At 45.5% G+C, this 13,545-nt stretch overlaps 1 protein-coding gene across 7 annotated transcripts in view; it reads right to left on the minus strand.

Moving 5' to 3' along the window:
• LOC119172825 (uncharacterized) overlaps window positions 1-13,545 on the minus strand; it is a 246,908-nt gene that overhangs the window by 55,858 nt on the left and 177,505 nt on the right. For all 7 annotated transcript variants that reach the window (XM_075893505.1, XM_075893504.1, XM_075893503.1 and 4 more), the window contains exons 4-5: window positions 2,976-3,080; window positions 1,108-1,191 (exon numbers count right to left, since the gene is read on the minus strand). In XM_075893505.1, the coding sequence (XP_075749620.1) occupies window positions 1,108-1,191; window positions 2,976-3,080 (189 nt within the window). The remainder of the gene's footprint in view (window positions 1-1,107; window positions 1,192-2,975; window positions 3,081-13,545) is intronic.

A 13,545-nucleotide genomic window follows, 5' to 3' on the forward strand; every position in this document is an offset into this window, starting at 1 on the left:
ATATGCAGTATTTTTTTCGTTAACATGGCTATTTTTCGGCAATATTATTACTACCGTAATCAAAGAGTTTTTGCAGTGTCCATACTGTTTAGTTCCGTTGGTTTTACCTAGATAGTGCGGTAAAAGCATCAGTCATATTTCCTCTAATTAGCTTTGGCAAATATAACTCTTTTATAGCTGATACATTGCAGTTTTAGCGGGCAGTATTTCATATACTTGTTTTTTATTGGTGTCAGTTAATATTCATAGTGAAGACATCATCTGGTGTGCTTTGCACACATATATGTCACTGAGGACGTCTTCGACACTGCAGAACTACCTCGGAGCTTATCGATGTAAGTCATACATGGATCGTTTGGGGTTTGGGGCGAAATTGTTGAAGGCGTGTGAATCGGGGCAGCCACTGGGTTAATATCAGGAACGCACACACTGTAATGATGGTAGTGTTATGGTGGTTAATTCTGGGAACTATGGTTCAGTGGCCACGCATGTGAACAGGGTCAAAACGGCGTACAGGGCACACATGCCGGGTGTTTTTGTTTTGGGGGTAATCGGGTGAAATTTTCGTTATTTCGTTCAAGTCGTAGCTTATTGTTCTGTTCCCACTACCACGCACACCGCAGCAACCCTCAAGCGTTTCCCGCCAATGCAGAGCCAATAGTAGAGGAGGAAATTTGAACGACAAAGTTGCGTTTTTGTATTGACCAGGCATTCGTGAAAAAAAAGTTTCCGATCCAAGTTACCAATTTTGTTGTTAACGTGCATCTTTGCCGAAACCACGTGGCAACAGCTTCGCAGTGCTTCATCAACAAACACGTCACTTATGCGTTTAAGCATGTAATCTTGATCTGCTTTCAACACTCGCGTTGCCTAGAATGTAGCCGGATCAGAGACTCATTGGTAGATTACTGATTTACCACCTAGTACAGGAATACCTTGTCATTTTTCTTCCTCCTCTCCTATTTCTTGATTAAGTCTCACAAGGGCTCCCTTTCTTTTCACTGTAAGCGTTCCTCACGACCCCCTTTTTTCGTTCTTCCATGCTAAGACGCCTATAATTGTGACACTGCAACATAAAAGCGGCACTTATGAAGCTGTAACACGTACCTGAACGTCGACGCCGCTCAACAGCCATGAGGTCTTGCAAGGAGCTGTCGCTGGGACACTTGTAAGCCTTGCCTTTCTCTTTGTCTGCCAACCAAAACGGCGAAATGTCGGACTGTCACTATGCGCCCTCGTCCTACGTTTCTTTCCGCTTTCACATAGCGCTGATATGCAAATTCCATAACTTTAAACATAAGCTAGTCTACAGGCAGGAACCAGGAACACACGCTGGTTGGTGTCCTAAAATCACGTACCCAGCCGCACTAGGAAGATGCCCGTTAAGCACTGGTGAATAAGCGGATTACGTTGTTCGTCTTTTCGTTAACTACTTAAGTAACAAGCGCGCATTCGTGTAGTGAATCCAGTGGCTGTAATACTCGCGTAATGAATTCTTAGGCTCTAGCATGCTTTATACTTAACAAACGTTGACTTAAGTACGAGACTGCGCGTGAAAGTTCCCGCTAGTCAGTGCATGCTGAGTGACATGCTTGCTATAGGGAACATGCGAACATATAGTTTACGGTAAATACAGGAACCACTCTCCCACGGCTGTCATGTGTGACTTATTCAAGGGCTGATTTAGCTGACCTACGAGCTTAAGTACTGGTTTTTTATCTATCTATCTATCTATCTATCTATCTATCTATCTATCTATCTATCTATCTATCTATCTATCTATCTATCTATCTATCTATCTATCTATCTATCTATCTATCTATCTATATATATATATATATATATATATATATATATATATATATATATATATATATATATATATATATATCTTATGCACATCTTCACCGCTATCTAGTGCTACTTCCTCAGTTAAATCAGATGCCGATGCATGTGAGAAATACAAATTTACTTTCACTGATATAGGCATTCCCCGAGAGTTTTCATATTGGCAAAGAAATCATGAAAGCTATGGGAAAGGTTATCAGTTGCAACTTTACCTATTCAACGAGAAAAGTGGTTTATTTGCTAACAACAGTTCTTTTGCTAACAACACGTACTCATAATTGTTTGTATGACGTCACAAGCCATTTAAAATTGACGTTTGACTCCATTCGCACGTATGAAATTACGGTGGACTGGTATTCTTGTATGTAAACAATAACCCTCTTGTACTCGTCTTCTAGGTCATGTATTGCATCCTTTTGTAATTTGGACTTCATTCATAAACGTCCACAGTTGAAGATAAACTGATCAATTGGTAATTATCTTTCAATATTGCCACCCTACATTCCTTCTTTGGCTTTTAGCTGTCTTTTTCAATAAACCATCCAAACCATGGGTCCGTAAAGGCATGGAATCTCCAGTACCAACCAACCGTGATCAAGAACACAAGAGTGATACTTCTGTGATGAACAGCCCCTGTTTCGATTATGAATTGCATCCGGCAGGCTCACAATCTTGGAAGTGTTATGTCGAGCAAATGCTGGTAGTCAAATTACAGCGTCGTAACCTGACGCAGCTACCTGGTAAGAGTTGCTTGAGACATAGTGATATGACGCACAAAGAGGCTATGGAAGGCGAAGAAACTAAAACAATGAACGTTGATAAAAGTCTTTTGGCATAACCATATATTCTATATATATCTGAAAACTTTCACAAAGCACGCTTTCTCGACACCAGAGTCCATTTTCGTATATGTCTAGAAAGTTTTTTCATTATAACAAAAACCATCAGTTATGGACTCGTCCTATTTGTCTCTTTGTCTCGTGTGCCGTATTTTGTAGCACTGTTTATTATGTTTTAAGTCGGCCAGCACAAACCAACCTTACTCCCTGCCCCCTGAGTTTTAAGAAGAGTGGTTTTCCACGTTCGAAATAGCCACATAAATCTTAGCAGCTTCCTCGCGGACTTACCTTCATCGGAGCCGTCCAAGCAGTCCGTGACGCCATCACCAACTCGTTCGACGCTGATGCAGCGAGGGAAGCCGCATCGGCACCGGTGTTCGTTCTTTTGGCAAACTGCAGAAGAAGAAGCGAGAACGATAAGCCTATAGTTTTTTGCCATTGACGAGAATACAATGATGCACATTGGAGTTTCATACGTGAATTATCATGGCGGAAGACAACGCAATAGCTTGATCAAAATAGGAAACTGCCCAACTCTTGAATTCCCGCATGTTTACTAACGAATTATACTCGTTAAATTCAGTGCCCCGCCGCGGTGGTCTAGTGGCTAAGGCACTCGACTGCTGACCCGCATGGCGCGGGTTCGAATCCCGGCTGCGGCGGCTGCATTTCCGATGGAGGCGGAAATGTTGTAGGCCCGTGTGCTCAGATTTGGGTGCACGTTAAAGAACCCCAGGTGGTCGAAATTTCCGGAGCCCTCCACTACGGCGTCTCTCATAATCATGAAGTGGTTTTGGGACGTTAAACCCTACATATCAATCAATCAATCGTTAAATTCAGTGACGCCACGATCGACGGAATCTTTACAGAGGGTCCGGCTGCTTAGCCGTTACGTTGCTCTGCGCATTCGCGCAATGCACAGCGCACTTTTTGTGAGCGGATCACGTGGCGTATTCTTTACAGCATACGATTCGGTCTTATTCGAATTCTTTTAGGAGATTTTTCCCGTCGATAATAAGCTACGGTAATAAGTCATGTAGTGAATACGCAGTGGAAGTTTTTTACTGTTCATGGAAAAACTTTGCGCACGATCGATTTCAGCACAAGTGAACCGCGGCTTGTAGTCCACGTGTGACTTCGAACCAAGCTGCGTAACCAACATGTATTACGGCGTTGAAAATCGCCTATATTATCCGAAGTAAAAGGTGTCCTGCATATCAGTGTACTTGACTAGGTTCACAAGATGTTGAACAAAACAACATAGAGCGTATATCCTGATCTCGCTTTAGGATATGTATCTAGAAACTATGTGCACTATGCGTATTGGCCCAGATGATCACGGCTATCAATGAAGTGCCTAATGGTTTCATTCAATTTTAGTTGTACTTTATTGTTGTATTTTATCTTCATCGTTATCGATTTTTCGGTCACGCATAAGATTTTTCTCTCACAACCGACGGCGTTGACACCGCGATTTGTGAGAAGCAAGGTCTTCGACGCTATCGCGTTAAAACAAAAGCAACAGCCCGAACAAGGCACAACAGTTAACTACAATCGATTGATTGATATGTCGGCTTTAACGTCCCAAAACTACCATATGATTATGAGAGACGCCGTAGTGGAGGGCTCCGGAAATTTCGACCACCTGAGGTTCTTTAACGTGCCCCGCCGCGGTGGTCTAGTGGCTAAGGTACTCGGCTGCTGACCCGCAGGTCGCGGGTTCGATTCCCGGCTGCGGCGGCTGCATTTCCGATGGAGGCGGAAATGTTGTAGGCCCGTGTACTCAGATTTGGGTGCACGTTAAAGAACCCCAGGTGGTCAAAATTTCCGGAGCCCTCCACTACGGCGTCTCTCATAATCAAATGGTGGTTTTGGGACGTTAAACCCCACAAATCAGGTTCTTTAACGTGCACCCAAATCTGAGCACACGGGCCTACAACATTTCCGCCTCCATCGGAAATGCAGCCGCCGCAGCCGGGATTTGAACCCGCGACCTGCGGGTCAGCAGCCGAGTACCTTAGCCACTAGACCACCGCGGCGGGGCAGTTAGCTACACTCATCAACGACAGTAAAGTGCGTGCATTTAACAACATTGGCAAAAACAAACAAAGCGAGTAAAACGCTAGCGTATGGAACGTGCCTTCATTTCGGCCCACTTCCCGAGCGTCTCAGCAGAGCGTCTCGGAGAGCGAGAAGCGAAACGTGCGCCACGTGCATAAAGTTACTTTCGTGACAGCTAATTGATCCATCTCCGCACCGCACAGGCTCACCAGCGGCCGGCGCCAACAGCAGCAGCAGCGTGTTCTTTTCTTTCTTTAGTTCTTTCTGTTCCGCATACCGTGACCCGAAAGAACGCGAGACTGGCGACAGAAAGTGACACACGAGAGACACAATTCACGAACTCGTACAGCCAGAGAAGGAGAAAGACCTGTTTCATAACGGCGCCCGCGTAGCATTTCTTTTGTCTTCCCACGGGAATGAACGTTGCGTGGACGCAGGTACAGGCACGCACAGACGCACCGAAGACGCGCGGAAAGAGAATAAGTAGCACGACGCAGTCGCTCTTTGTTGGAAGGCATCTGACATGGCGTGGGAGAGAGAGGGTGAAAAATGGGGAGAGGGGGTTGACACGATGTCGCCAGATTTGCTTTCCATTGTACCGATCCGGCTCTTTTTTTCTTTTAGCCCGTCCTTTCTTCTTTTCTGCGCCGCTCTTCTTTCCAGGTCATCCAATTACTGAGATTCCTTTTCGTGACTACGTGGCATTGTCGTGTCGCGTGCGTGGCCGCGCATGCGGCGCTTTGGGAAGCGTAAGGTAAAGAAGTGAAAAGACGCGGCTCGCTTAGTCCGAAACATTTAGCGAAGAAAGGGAGGGAAGGGGGCTTGTTCCTAAGCGATTAAGAAGGGTCCGCTCGCAGAGCGAATGAATGCTGCTGCAGTTACATCGTGACTCGTGAGTCTAACCCGTCTATTTCTTTCTCTCTTCCCCCCTTTTTTTCTCTCTCTCCATTTTCATGCACCATAATATCTATAGTGCGTTTTCTCCCTCCTGCAGATGATGAAGCGCGTAATGCTGTGAATCGTGCAATCCGAACAAGTGTTTGAAAGGCTGACCAAGGCAGTAATGAAAATTGCAAGAAAACATAATTCAAGAGAAAGAGAGCGAATGATTTAGCGTCGTGTTCCTTCTGCGAGCTTGCCTCTGCTAAAAGGAGGAGAGGAGGAAGAGCTTCGGGTCGGAGGATCCGGCTGAAAACGCGGAAGGTTGAAAGAAAAAGAAGGATATGAGCGTGCGAGAAAAATGAAAGAAAAAAACAAATACGTCTTTTTTTGTGTGTGTGTGTGTGGTTTTGCGCATAGAGCACGGCCGAACGTCGTGCCTGCGAGGACCTCAAGAAGGCGGTACATCCCGGGCAAGCAGCGGCAAGCGAAGAACCTTCCGCGATTCCGGCACAGAGCGAACCCGGAACTAATGCGCGTGCGCGCAGGCGCTGAATTAGGTGCGTTCGTACGTCCTCCTCGATTCGCGCGTGATTTACACAGGAAGATTCCAGCGTAGAATCCCACCCCGGTAGGAGCGATTGCTCGCGAGGAGCTTCAGTGATCGCGGCGGAGCAGACATACTGCACTGAGCGCTCGACCTCGTCTAACGCACGAGAGCGACGTCTTCACCCGACACACGCCATCGTTCGCGTTTTTTTTTAATGCTCGTCTATGTCAACATGAGACGAGCGGTCGACTTGCGGTCGCGTATGTACTACAAGTGCGCCGCGTGCTAGCGCTACTACTCCGAAAGAGACTTCCGGCTGAGCCAAATTATTCAATTCAGCGTTCTCGTAGACAGTGCGGGCTCACTGTGTGCCGCAGCAAAACAAGCCTGTCCTCGGGCGGGAAACAGGTCTCTTTCATGTGTGTACCGTATCACTTCGACTCTGGTATTTCACATTGGGTACGAAATGACAGGTGCGTCGGAAGCATCGCCTAAGCTTCGTTCGAGTTCCCGTGCACGTCGCGTCACACTGCGTTGTAATGCAGCTCAATCATGTTTCTTTGCTTAATGCGGCGTACAGAAAACGGGAAAGGGACTTCCGTCATTGCGGGGACGCAAAAGTACCCTTGCGGGGGGGGGGGGGGGATTGTTCTAGAACAATGCATGACAGATCACGTGCGGTAATTTGTCTTTGCATTAAAAGGAACAGAAAGAAAGAGCACTAGAATAGAATTGTGGGTCAGGCATGACGCATTGTGCATGTGTACAGAAGGGGATCAAGTGTGAAAAAATCTGGGTCGCGTTGTTAAATCACTTCTACGAGGCCTGGACATTCTGAATCACCCCCCAAAAGAGTACAGAGTGACCTTTCAATTTCCTATAAATGTTTAACGTTCTTGTGGCACCCCTCTTTTGTGAGCTGTGGTAATTGTGAGATAAGGAAATTTTAAGGGGATTCGCAAATTAATGGAAATAGTAAGAGAGAACAGAGTACAAAGAGGCCAGTGTATGGAAACGTCAGATACGAAATATTTGTTATGTTAGGAAACTTAACAGATTGCCTTACAAGGCTTGATCTGCCTTACAAGGCTTGATCCAAAAAAGTGGTTCTGCGAAAGGCCCTCACCGCCATACGCTCTCGGGGCCTAAAGCTGTGGTCAGTCAGAACATCAAGAACCATGAATGTGTAGGGTGTCATAATTGACAATTCTATAGATAGAACATAGAATTTTAAAATAGAATAAAATAAATAAATTTCAAATAATTTTCAATATTGAAATATTGAAATTTTTAATTCCAAATAAATTTCAATAAATAAATAAATTTCAAAATTTCAAAATAGTTTTCAATAGACTGACACTCTAATGTATAATGCCTTAGTACACGATCCCTATTAATTCAGTTGGAGATCATCACATGATTGCTGGGTAAAAAAAAAAAAGAGTGACCGTCACCGTGATACCCTATCTACCAAAAAATGCTAAATCAGATCAACCAACAGTCACAGGATCACCCATATCGAGACAATGCAATAATTTCGCATGAGAGAATAATTGCATAAGTCGGACGTTTCTCAGCGTGATCTATTTGTGATATGAATGCGTTAAATCGGGGTATTCGCGCGCATGCAGTAAGGGGCAAGCAGCTGATACGTGTGATAATGATTGAAGGCCTGTTAGGGTGAGCTGAGGAGCTCAGCATCGGTATTTCGCCTCACTGCGTGTAATCTAAGAATGTGTATCTCCCTGCGAGTTCGGGCGCAGAGAAAAAGTCAATGTCTCATCTCATAATCTAACACGTAAAATGAGTGGCTTTAGATGAGAGATGGTGTACGTGTACGGTGCTCCTATGAATGACCTTGGGCTCATTTCTTGTTTGATCAGAGATTTTTACAGTTATCCGGTCATCAACAACTGGTAACGGTTTCTGTATAATTTTAACCTATAAGTATTTTATGCTGCGGTCCACCAACATTCCATTGACGCATTTCCGTCACAAAAATGACGTCGAAGACGTACGCACTATTAGAAGAGAAAAAGTTCAGTCCACAGAAGTTGAACCCATGACCTCTGTCGGCCTCAACAGATGCCGGGCGCGCTATCAACTGTGCGATTGTCAGATGTTTTGTACGCCTTACACCTGTATTCACAAACGCTCCTCGACTCGCCTTCCACCCTTCACTTGACAGAGTTGAGCACTGCGCCACCACTCGGCTGAAAATGACGCGGCGCTACTCCAGAATCGCTGCAGATTATCGCTGATGTGCAGTGACTTACCGTGCCTAGAGACGCCGATTCCATCGGCTTTCTCAAGTGAAGGTGAAGCGTTGGGTGAAGGGACGTTCTAGAATATGGGGGTTAAAAAATACGTCTTTTACTCCTATACCTACGCTTTCACGGCGCTCTTGGTAAAATGAAGTAATGCATGATGATCGTGGCAATCACCATTAGTTCCTAGAAGGCCTTGTTTCTAAGCGTCTGTCCAATTTAGTGCATTTCCGATGCGAGCATCGCGATTGAGTGAACGCTTTGACACACCCCCAGGTAGTGACCATGACCCCTGGCGCCAGAGTCAGTCATAACATCTATTCATACCAAGCATGCACTATAAGAAGTAGAGGAGGAATAGAGGTATCGAGGTTGCTCCTATAGAAGAGTAACTAACCTGCCAAAACTAGTGCACCATTTTGAGAGTAACTGCGAAGGAGTAACCACGCTCTCGCGGTTACTCCGCAAAGGAGCGACAGTTTTGCGCAAAAGAAAAAATCAGAATTGGGTTGACTTAACCAGCCCTTCGAAGTGGGTGCAGGCATTGATGCACAATCGATGTGCAAGCATTACACTCAAACATCAATTTCGGAAAATTTGCCGCAAACACACGGGATTCGAACTCACGACCACTAAGTCATGATGCGCGTACACTAACAACTACACCACACCACGCCGCGGCACCACCCGAAAAGAAACAGGCTAGTGTAGGCACCGATGGGTCGTCTGCACACGGCGCGAACGTTTCTGCAGTTACTCTAAAAAAACAGGCGTTTTACTCCACAAGAAGGAAAGTGCCCCGCCTTGCCGTTCCATGCGCAATCTTTTGTACAAATCTCGTCTTTTGGAGGAAAAAAGAGCCCCTTTCGGGGTAACTGCGCCGTTCCCTCGGAAACCTTTTAGGCGCGAAGCTCCTTATAGCGGCACCCGTTCATCCCTCGTCGCCGTTGTAGTATGTAACAGGTATTACATTTGGCCTCCAAGGTGGTGCCGGTGAGAGATTTCTTCTGTGCGTAGTTGAACAATAAAAAATAGAGCTCAATGTGCATGCCAATAGCTGCTAATGGGGAATGAGAGACAGGAGCATTCGGCTTTTAGTTAACGCGCACGCTGCGATCCCCATTAGCAGCCACTGGCATGCACATTGAGCACTATCTGACAAGAAAGGGTTGCTAAGTTATTCTCACTGGGTGTAACCTTCTTAGTTTTAGAAAGGTTTAGCGAGCATTGATCCGCAGTGCCATGAATACAATGAACTAGTGTATACCATGAATGAACTCGAGGTGGTTAAAGGTGGGAAGTTGATACGAAACGCAAGCCATAGGAAAGTGAAAGCCGCATTCTCCTGTCTCTCATTTCCCATTAGCAGCCATTGGTATGTACATTGAGCACTATCTGACAGGAAAAGGTTGCTACGTTGTACTCGCTGGGCGTAACCTCCTTGGTTTTAGAAAGGTTTAGCGAGCGTGGGGCCGCAGTGCCATGAATACAGTGAACTAGTATATACCATGAACTCGAGGTGATTAAAGGTGGGAAGTAGACCCGAAGCGCAAGCCGTAAGAAAGTGTGCGTGTGCCCCCTCTCGTTTAGTCCTTGGAATGTCCTCTGGATGGCGGTGATTCTATATGGGGAATATATGATGGAAAGATGCGAGATGGTGGTACTTGGAGTGTTGAATAGATGGACGAAAGGACACACACACTGATGCATGGATGGACGCATGAACGGACGCAGGGGCGGATGCATGGACGAACGCTGGGACGGACGCACGAAGAGACACGACGCACGCACTGACGGGCGGATGGACGCATGCATGGTCACACAAACGGACGCATGGACGGACGGAAGCAAGAACGAATAGACGGACGAATGCTTCGCCCCACTCTCCATCATTCACTCCGTGGATATGCTGCCAATCTTTTTAGAGTGTAGCTCTGCATCCTCTGGAACGCGCCTGTTTCGCCTAGATGTAGCTCCGTCTACCAACTTACGCTCGCCCCGCGAATAATGGTGGCCGGCCGAAGGGAGCATACAACACGCGTTGTGTTCCCATCTGGTCAAGCTGTGTTGTTCAATAACACCAACATGTCGTGAGTGGGCGACCTTATATAGCCCAAGTTCGGCGTCCAGTTAGTCACGCTCTTCTGGCTCTCGTCACATCGCTTTCTCTGATTCCACTCTCACCGTTGTTAACTACTACAGCTACCATAAGTATTTATGACCACAAGGGTTTGTTCAATCATTAATAATGAACGTTATTCATCGGGATGTGGAGGTGTGACTAAGCGCCAACGTGGATGCATCCACATGAAGCCATGCTTTAGCTGTCAAACGTCAATAGACATCGCGCAATCTCTCCTATATCGATGTACAGCAAATATTAAACTGCTTCTCTAAAGACACCTTTTACTTTCGTGTTTAACTGATTCGTTTGACGGGGGAATCAACCACATTTTTTTTAATAGCAACGAATGTGCTTACTGTGTATAATCGAACTGAATGCTGCCTACAACCATTTTTTGTTGCTCCAAGAGTGACGCGCTGTGCAATAATTCACCTCTTTCAGTCCCTCGAATGGGCTGTCAAACGAACAAATGTTTTCTTGCTTCAAAACTTTCGATTTCCTTTATACAACGAGGTGGGGACAAAAGGAGACGAAATAAAGGGAAACAGTGATTACAACGAGTTCATTATTCAAGGCACGCGTCACGTGGAAGTGTGACTGTGATGTTTAAAAATGTAAAGCATTGGTTTGTTCAAGCGATATTAAGTAGCATTCATTTAGGAATTTGTTACTTCTTGAATTTCAATCGAGATTTTTGTTATTTACTAAATCACAGGCTAGGACCGAGCGAGTTGCTGAAGGGAAATTCTGAAAGCATTGAGCGTACGCAGACGGGAAAAGAAAACTAAACACCGAACGCTCGGCCAGAAGGCAACGTAAGCGTTCTGTCTCTTCTTCTTGTCCCCGCCTTCATGCGCTGACCAACTCAGAAATTGTGTTTATTTTCTGTTCATTGATCTGATCAATGCAATAGTACAATGTCATTGTCATGTGGTGTAATAAGCCCAAATATTAAGCGGAGAAAACTGATATACAAACAGCGCAGCTGTGGAATGATTTACTGAACAGATTTGCCATATGTTGCGACCTCGTGCTTCGCTTGCTAGCGATCAACCACAAATCACTGCAACTAAAAATTGACGCTTCCAGTCATGACAAGTTATGTAAAAACCTCCACCGACAACAAACTTCTCTTACAATGGGCGATGTTGGGTGTGGAACCGAGCTTGTTTTTGAGGCCCCAACTAGTGTTTCCGAATGTAAACTATAGCCATGCGAATTCTAGTTCTGGCAACAATGCGGATGGGGGTTCACGAGTGTCAAGTTCTCGACGTTGTGCTCAGTAGCCGAGATGCGCTAATCTGAGCACCCAAGCCGTGTCACCAGAGGAAGGTGATACCCAGAACTAGGAAGTCGAGGTGGCGGAGAAATACCTTTCCTGTTCCCGTTTATGTCCTGTGGTAACACCTTCATTTGAGTCTTCACGCCATTTATTTCCACATGATTGAATCAAGGTCATAGTATTTTTTTTTCAAAAAAAAAGAAGGGCGAGGTAGAAACACGCTCTTCTGTTCAATTTGAGCTCAACGACTAGTAAACCACTCAGAACAACGTCATATTTTATAATTCGCCGCGGGGTTTATTAGGCATTGCACATCACAAGACACGCATACCAAAAGCCGTTATTTTGTTTTCACCACACCTACGTTTCTGAGGAGAATCAAATATACGTGATTTTTTTCTATTATCGACTTCGGCTCACCTCCAGCCATATAATTTATGTTCCCAGCCGCAAGTGGAAAGTTACCCCCATCTATCTTTCTTTTTTATGCACAAAACGGTTTAATCAGCACACGCCTAACCAAGTGACACTGTCACCGTTCAATGGCTGGGTTCTAAAATATTGTGGCAGTGACTTGATCATTGTTAAATATAGTGACAGTGCAGAAGTTAAGCGCACAAACTTCAAGGGCTCGTTGTGTTATTGAGAGGCAAACTTCAGCGCAACTTACATTTGTATACGCCACCTTTCGCTGCGCTGGCCAGTTGTAGCTCACAGATGAGATTAATGGTGCGCAAGAAAATGGTGTTTAAATTTCCTCGCGTTCGTGTTGCACCTGTTTCGAGTACAGCGAGCGCCCCAGTCCAGCCTCTGTAATCTCCGAGTGCTTCTCTACTAAGGCACATTTCTCAAAGCACTGACATCGACGTAATAATATACACGACCCACCGCGCTTCTTTTCCAAGTGGTGCCTATTTCTCTCCGGTGTTCCCAACGAGTGCGTCATAAACCACCCAGATTGTACTGAGCACAGAAAATGCAATTGGCACCGTTATTGTGCCAGTTCGCCAAATATATTAGGCTACGTGCCACTTGGTGCGCGTAAAGGTCAGCCTCAGTTTGAATTCGTTCCCATCCTTGGCCCTGCGTTTTCATTCTTTTCTTCTTTTATGTTTCTTCTTTTCTCGCCCTTGACCTCTTGGAGACTTGCTTCTCTTGCCATGGCAGCCGTGTACGACACGGAACGCGGGCACCGTCCTTGTTCTCGCATATTGTGTTGTCACATCATTCACGTAATTTCAATAAGCCAACACCCCCCGCCCACACCTCCTCTTGCTTACACCACACCACTCGCAGCGTACCACAGCCACCCTTACAAACGAGGCCTATGTAGGCAGACATTTAATAAGATGCCTGTACGTAGACTCAATTTTTTAAGTCCGGGCTTTTTATCAAATATTCTTCGTATAAGCACAACGTCGGGAGTAAGAGCTCGCAGCGCACTATGTAAGGCTCGCATTGACGTCATCCACATAATCATTCATAACATATATAATAATCTAATATAACTAAGGCTGTTTGACTAATCTTCTTCGCCTAAGCCCACAGTGTTGCGCAAGAGCTCACAGGGCACTTCATATGGCTTGCACTGACATCACAGGAACTGCCATATTGAAGTACCAACATAAAGGAGTGTAAAGTTAGCAATGTCACGTGAATACTTTCACTACATCACAGGTTAGTTGTTCGTTATT

This window comes from Rhipicephalus microplus, chromosome 4 (genome assembly GCF_043290135.1).
Source record: "Rhipicephalus microplus isolate Deutch F79 chromosome 4, USDA_Rmic, whole genome shotgun sequence".
Taxonomy (NCBI): domain Eukaryota; kingdom Metazoa; phylum Arthropoda; class Arachnida; order Ixodida; family Ixodidae; genus Rhipicephalus; species Rhipicephalus microplus.